Source organism: Lygodium microphyllum, chromosome 2 (genome assembly GCF_053477565.2).
Source record: "Lygodium microphyllum isolate KBCC chromosome 2, Lygodium_microphyllum_v1.1.10, whole genome shotgun sequence".
Taxonomy (NCBI): domain Eukaryota; kingdom Viridiplantae; phylum Streptophyta; class Polypodiopsida; order Schizaeales; family Lygodiaceae; genus Lygodium; species Lygodium microphyllum.
Window position 1 is genome coordinate 75,801,664 of NC_141136.1, and position 6,633 is coordinate 75,808,296.

The 6,633-nt window shown below is 43.6% G+C and overlaps 1 protein-coding gene and 1 long non-coding RNA gene across 4 annotated transcripts; one reads left to right on the plus strand and one right to left on the minus strand.

The window, feature by feature from the left end:
• Positions 1-380: 380 nt before the first annotated feature.
• On the plus strand, positions 381-4,471 carry LOC148039906 (uncharacterized). The gene is made up of 4 exons (XM_087695069.1): positions 381-1,535; positions 2,283-2,400; positions 2,500-2,894; positions 3,009-4,471. Exons 1-4 carry the CDS (start codon positions 514-516, stop codon positions 3,871-3,873), a joined length of 2,400 nt encoding a protein of 799 aa, XP_087551195.1. The 5' UTR covers positions 381-513; the 3' UTR covers positions 3,874-4,471.
• On the minus strand, positions 2,836-6,431 carry LOC148039907 (uncharacterized). 3 transcript variants are annotated; one of them, XR_015693474.1, is made up of 4 exons: positions 5,626-6,431; positions 5,139-5,305; positions 4,795-4,946; positions 2,836-2,937 (listed from the first exon to the last, which is right to left on the minus strand). It is a non-coding gene; the product is annotated as an uncharacterized LOC148039907 (long non-coding RNA). The 3 variants fall into 3 exon arrangements; XR_015693476.1 differs by lacking the exon at positions 2,836-2,937 and having other exon boundaries at positions 4,598-4,946; positions 5,626-5,787; positions 5,968-6,431; XR_015693471.1 differs by lacking the exon at positions 2,836-2,937 and having other exon boundaries at positions 4,598-4,946.
• Between the last annotated feature and the right edge of the window lie 202 nt (positions 6,432-6,633).

Below are 6,633 nucleotides of genomic sequence, written 5' to 3' on the forward strand. Positions count from 1 at the left end.
GGGTGCAAGCCACCACCCCCCATGCATTGCATAGGCTCTATCAAGCTTGGCAGCGCACCAGTTATTGCCTTCTTGTTTATTGTGCCATGTAAAGGGTGCATTCCCACCACCCGCCGACATCAATGCCAAGTCTGCAATATCTAAGTCTCTATGAAGAGCATGCCATGCATTTCTTTCTTTAGCAAGCATCGTGTTGGCCTTGTGAGATCTATCAGAGTCATGTTCCAATCCCCAACTAAGATGGCATGCTGTTGTGAAGGCGTGCTGGTAAGTTCCTCCCAAACATGAGCTCTACCTTGAGAATCATTGGGACCATAAACAAACCAAACGTCAAAGCAAGACCCATCAGAGACGATCCGGATGCCCAAGAATGCATATCCACAGGCGGGTTTGTTGGTGGGACTCCGTGGGAGCGAGGGGTTTTAGAGAGGTTTTAGGTTTACAGTGTAGTGATGATGATGATGATGCTGTATACATAGTGTTCGGTTTCCTCTGTTAACAGAGAGACACGCCATGCTGCCGCTCAAGAAAGCCAGGTCTGCCAAGCTCATTTCGCAGCAGCTCTCTGGCTTTTGGACTTCTCCGGCTTCGCGGTCTCTCCATCTGAGATCGCCATGCCCCTTCCTGCCTCAGAGCTGCTGCTCCTTGCCTGCAGCTACCGTGGCCGCGCACTCTGCCATCAAAACCCCACTCCACCTCCTGCCTCGGTCCAGCCTCCTCCCATGCCACCGCTTCAGCTCTGCTGAGGCCGTCCTCGCCACCACCTCAGAGGCTCTGGTCGTAGACAATTGTCACGTCAACCCTGCAGAGAGCTCGTGCCTTGCGGCAGCAGGATCGACTCATCAGGAAGATGACCCTAATGCTGATTGCGCAGGCTTGACTGTCACCCCAGAAGAATTGGGGAGTTCTCATGTTGCAGAGGTTTGCGAAAGCGTGGCATCTCCTGCATCTGTCTTCGCAGAAGGTGAGGCTTCCTCTCTGGAATCCACTGGAGGACGAGAATATACTGAGAGCAGGCTGGATGAGCCTGCCTCCACGCCTCCACTGGAGGCCGTCGAAGCAGATATCCTACTTGATCACAAAGTGAAGACACCAGCTGTGGAGCTTAATGCCCTCGGTGCAGCAGGAAGCAGTGCACCGGTGATTGCCTCAGTCCATCTAACTCCATTGCCATCAAGTTCAGGAATGACAGAGAGGGAAATGCTGGAAGAACAGAGACTGTGGCTCCATGGGATGCGGGTGCAGTTGGAGGAGCAGAAGCATCTCCTAGGCCTTCTTGTGGAGGACCTTAGGAGCTTAAAGGCTTCAGTTGAGATTGCAGGAAACACCACATTAGCAAGGGAAACCCAGCTCTGTAGGAGCCCCAAACTTCCCTCATGGCCACAGTTGACCAGCTTCATTGAGCACCTGAAAAGCCTTGGTTGTTTCAAGGGTGAGGAGCTGAAGGTGCCAAAAGATGTTGATGCATTTAAAGAGACGGAATGTGTGAAGCGGGCGATGATTAGATTTGCACTTGCTGCGCAGCCCCATTTTGGGTATAGTCTCTCATCTCTCATTGAGTTGTTTATATTGATGCAAATTGCTTTTTGTAATGTGCTAACTCATTGGCTCATATTTACCCTTGGATTCTGGTTCAGTTTTCAGAATTTGATTTGGGGGATTCTGATTGCACTTTATCTAGTAATTCTTATGGCATGTAATTAACTGGTCTTCACACGTTGTGCTTGGTTTCGTTTTTCTGACCATCTCCAGTCTACAAGTATCATTGCGGAGTAGCTTCAGTTGATGGTTATATTGATGGAGGAGCGTTGTAGTTCATGTAATTGGATCATTCAGATCACTCCTATGTAGGAAATTAGGTGTTGGCCAGGTACTCTTGCCCCTGTAACCAAGCTACCATGGACAATGAATCTACAGGACACAGAGATATTGTTGCCCTTGAACAGATTTAAAAATAAAAAAAGGTAGTTTTGTTGCCTTCTTGGAGAAGTTGCATGGGAAAGACTGCATGCCAAAGCATCTCACTTTATAAGTTTTTCTTGTAGAGTTACAAGCCATAATTTGTTGTAGGAGCATTATTATTGCAATCACCTTGTACTACCACTTAAGTAGAAGGTTTAAGCTTTTTTGAACACTTTATGCCGAATCTTACCCTGGGTTTATGGGCCTTGCCTACATTTTGTTTTAAAAATATATGAACTTTGGCAAGGCTTTGAATTTACAGAGTTCCTTTGAATAAGTATGATCTGCTTGAAGAAGTCTGACACATTTTATGCACGTAGGTCCTTAACACGAGAGAACCTGAAAGTCCTTGCCGAATATGGGTACCCAACTTACACTAGGAAAACAGTTGCCTCTCAGAGGAGATTGCAAACCTTTATAACATTGGACCATACAAGAGTAAGTGATGCTTGCTTAAATCATGCACACCATCTTAAACATAGCAGCATTATGAAGTGAAAAGTGTAATCCAACAATGAAAGTTGAATTTGATTTCAGTTCTCTGCCCTTCCAACTTCCTTTCAACTCAACTTGGTCGACGTTGCACGAATCATACACAGCCTTACTGTTAGTGCTTCTTCACAATTGGGTACCCTTCCTGAGAGAGTGATGGAATCTATATTTCATCTTCTGGAAGAAATGCGCTCCTTTAAGGTCACATCTGAGGATATTGATTTAGTATTGAGAGGGCCAAGAGCGCATCCCATAAAAGAAGAGGGAGTGCTGAACGATGAGAAACTTGATGAGCTAGGAGCATTGACGACAAAGCCTGAGGAAGTGACCAATGGTATTGAAGATCAAGAAGGTTCTGATGCGAGGATGGTGAAAGAGGTACTGAAGAATGAACCTGAAGCACAGTCAGAGGTGGATTCTGACGAATGGAAATGTCCCAGGTGCTGTTTGTATTTGATTTCCTCTGATTCAAGCTATACTTGCCTGTTCAGTCAAGTTTAGAAAGAAAAATAATTTGTGGTGGGGATCAGCTCAATCTGCAATGCATTTTGCAGGTGCAAGTTCATGAATCTTCCACAGAAGGCTAAGTGTGTGGAATGCAGTTACAAACGATCTAGGCATGCTCATGGGAAATCAATCCCAGAATCAGATGCCGACAACCAGGTAGCACTTGAGGAGGACTTGGATTTGCCTAAAACTCAAAAGAAATCTTCTCCAAAGCGGCATGGTCATGAAAAATCAATTCCAGAATCAGATGTGGACAACCAGGTAACAGTTGAGGACTTGGATTCACCCAAAGTTCCAAAGAAATCTTTTTCAAAGCCAAGCCAGGAAGAGGGACAAACTGTGAAGTCAAGAAGAAGCACCCAACTGGAAAGGGAGATCACACAAAGTGATGGTGAAGATAGTGAATTCAGCATCGGGAGTGGTATTGACTATCTTGATGACATTATTTCATCTGAAGATTCAGACGAAGAAAATAAAAGTCGTGAAACTCCTTCCAAGCGTAATCCACTATCTAATTTGGTCAAGAACAATGCAAAATCTTTGTCTCATGACCGGCAGATTATTGAGAGGAGTGGTGAATATAGAGGAAGAGACAAAGTGAAAGTGAAGGGTAATGGTTCTGTATTTGATAGTAGTGATTCTCAGGGTGATGACCAACAAAACAGGGTGCGCAGAGGATATGGTAGTGCTTCTGGGAATTCACGAGGTGGCTTTAAATCGAGAAATGGCTACAATGGTGACCGAGGTGAAAGATATTCCAAAATGGAGTCCTTTGACGATGACAATGACTTTAATGATAGAAGGGGTAGATCATATAATGGGAGAAGTTCTCGTGAACGAGAAGACACAGGTTTCAGGTCAGGACGTGATTTCAGAAGAGGTTCACAAGCAAGAGGAAGACCTAGATACTAAGCTGCATGTGGCTATTGCATGTGACACTACGGTGAAAACTGGCATAAAAAATATTCAAATGATCATGTAGATTTTTTGTCCTCTTGAATGTTTTCTCAAGTTTTTTAGGGGGAACTCCCTAGTGAAGCTCTATGAAGGATATGGGATTTGTTAGCATCACTAATGTTGTTTGATTTCACTTTGAGCAATATCCCTCTCTGGCTGTCCTCTTTTGGAGAACAGATTAAGAGTCTAATGCACTTCAGGCATTAAGCCCTTGAGAGTAGGTTGCTGTGTTTGGAATGGTGGTCAAAGTTTTCAGCCAAGTGCTGGCGGTCAGAGTTCTTGACCAGATGCTCTTAAGTCATTGTGGACTCAGGTGGTGTGGGTTTCTCAATGATGGTTGTTGAAAAATTGAGTGTTATGGACTGATGATGAGTTGATCAGATCGTCAAGGCAGCAATGGCTTTACTTATATGGTCTCCATGAACGTCTGATTGGGGGTGTGACCATCTCATTTTATTTAGATGTGGTATTGTAAGATGGATGAGTACTCTCCTAACGACAGAATGTGGTTTTCTCCTTTCTATTAAACCTGTGGTAGTTTATGTTTGTGGCTTATCCTGTGCAGTGCCGGGTCATGTAAGTGGTCAAATTAGTCCTTCATTAATTTTCCACATGTTCTAGGACGTACAAAGCCATTCATACTTCAAAACATAATAAATGAAACCATGTTTAGGACAAGGGAAGCCCTAACAAGGGACAGTTTTTCAAACAAAGAAGACTGGAAATTCAAATCTATTATTAGTACTATAAAGCAAAAAGACCATGTTATTAAGGACTGATTAAAATTGGTTACAAAAGAGGCTAGTATGACTATCACAACTGGGAAAGGAAGTGAAGAGAATCATTGAAGGCAATGTGGTCATAGACCTTGAATACCTGTGTTGGTAGAGGATTGATTGGGAAGCAGTTAGGCGTCTGGTGAAAGCCACCCTCCTTGTTGCCATAGAGGGTGCTTACTCCCCCCATCATTGTATTGCTGCATGGCATTACTATATCCTACATGTATGGAGGGGCTCTGTCCTATTTATCTGCATCATAGGAAAACATGTATCAGAAGATTGAGTTCAGTCACTATTTTCTCACACTAACCAGTCCAAAGCTGCATTGGTTTAGTAAAAATCTAATTGGCAGGGGTTTTTTATGGTCATTGTCGGTTCTTCAGTGAGCAAGACTGGATTCTTGCTTTTTTGCAGTTGATATTATTGTAATTTGGTTACCACCTTGCCATTGGCGTCTTTCTTCTTGTCAGAAGCAGTGCTTCTCCTGCACGAATGTCCTGTTTGGGTCACACCTTTCCAGATCTGCTGGTGTGGATGGATGGTGAGATTGCCAAAGTAAGGACCGGTAGAGATTGCCAAAGTATATTCCAAGGAGGGGAAGGAGAAACCTGTGAGGCAGGTCTGGCATTAGCAGAAATCAAAAGCGGTGCAAGATAAAACAAAATTGAAGATGCCCATCGAAAAGCTTGCGAGACTTGCTTGGATTAATCATAACTACTACGCAGAAGTGGGGGAGATGAAAAGATGTTTGATGACGGATATTATTGTTACGGATATGGTCTCTAGAAAGTTTTTTGTTGCATCTTAGAATGTAAGAGGTTTCTGCTTAGAGCGTAAAAGGAAAGGATTTGGTATATGCTGTTATTTAGAGATCTAAGGTGGTCGTACTAGCCTTACAAGAAACCAACATTGCGGTGGGCAACCTTACCCTTGCAGAGTGATCCAGAAGAGGTCCAAATGGCTCTCTGATGATCATTGAGCTTGCGTTTCTGTGGGCACATGATGATGGCTCATTTGCACCTGTGCAGGTTTGGGCACATGGTGAGAGATGTTGGTCACTGTTTCAGTATAACCTCAACTGTTTCTTGGCCTGCGCAATAATGGCTCTCCATCAAGGATAAGCTGGACCGTATGAAGGCAATCGGTAACTAGAACATGAATCTGCTTAGGAGGCTGATCTATCACATGGCACTGAGAACATGATTGCGAAGGAGAGAAATAATGGGAATGGTTTGATACTTACACATCAACCCCATAGATCTGGCTATACCTGGCTGTGATTTTGAATAGGTCTCAACTCCACTATACGTGGCACAGTAAGCATGCCAGCTATCGTGTTAATATCAAAAGAATATGCCCAAGTTTAGAGCTTTTGCCCACTGGGTGCTCTCTTGTTGCTCGTGTATTTCCTTGTGATGAGTTTTTTGTAGGCTTTTACATGAGTTGGAGCTTGCACTAAAGATTAGGAAGCACACACTAATGATAATGGCTTTTTAGGGACAATGAAGGTATATTGAAAGGATTTAGATCTCATCTAGCTCATGCTATTGGGTTCGAGTTTGCCAAGCCAGCTGATTTTGAGCCAAAGCTCGCATTTCTGTTTAAAAGATATGAGGCCCTTATTCCTTGGAAGGCCAGGTTAGGCTATGTCAATCAGCTTATAAGTAAGTCCCTTGCTGTAGATGAATTTCTTGTTCAACTCTACAAGGCAGTTTGGGACAATTGTCAAGATGACACTTGTAATTCTCCAAGTACTACAGAACTTACAAAGAGCTGCCTTTTGTAGTGAATTTGGGCTTTGAATAAAGCTTAGCTCCATGTCTTTAAGTGGGCCTAAGGCCTCCTAATGGCAACCTTTATGTTAATTCTTTCCTACAAGCTAATGACTTAAAACCTTGGCATTGCACATTAAAAGTTTGCTTTATAGTAACCTTCA

Excerpts from the sequence above, each read along its gene's own strand:
- LOC148039906 (XM_087695069.1), top strand. The coding sequence starts at position 514 with ATGCTGCCGCTCAAGAAAGCCAGGTCTGCCAAGCTCATTTCGCAGCAG. Across the intron at positions 2,401-2,499 it reads TAACATTGGACCATACAAGA|TTCTCTGCCCTTCCAACTTC; the intron begins GTAAGTGATGCT and ends ATTTGATTTCAG. Across the intron at positions 2,895-3,008 it reads GACGAATGGAAATGTCCCAG|GTGCAAGTTCATGAATCTTC; the intron begins GTGCTGTTTGTA and ends TGCATTTTGCAG.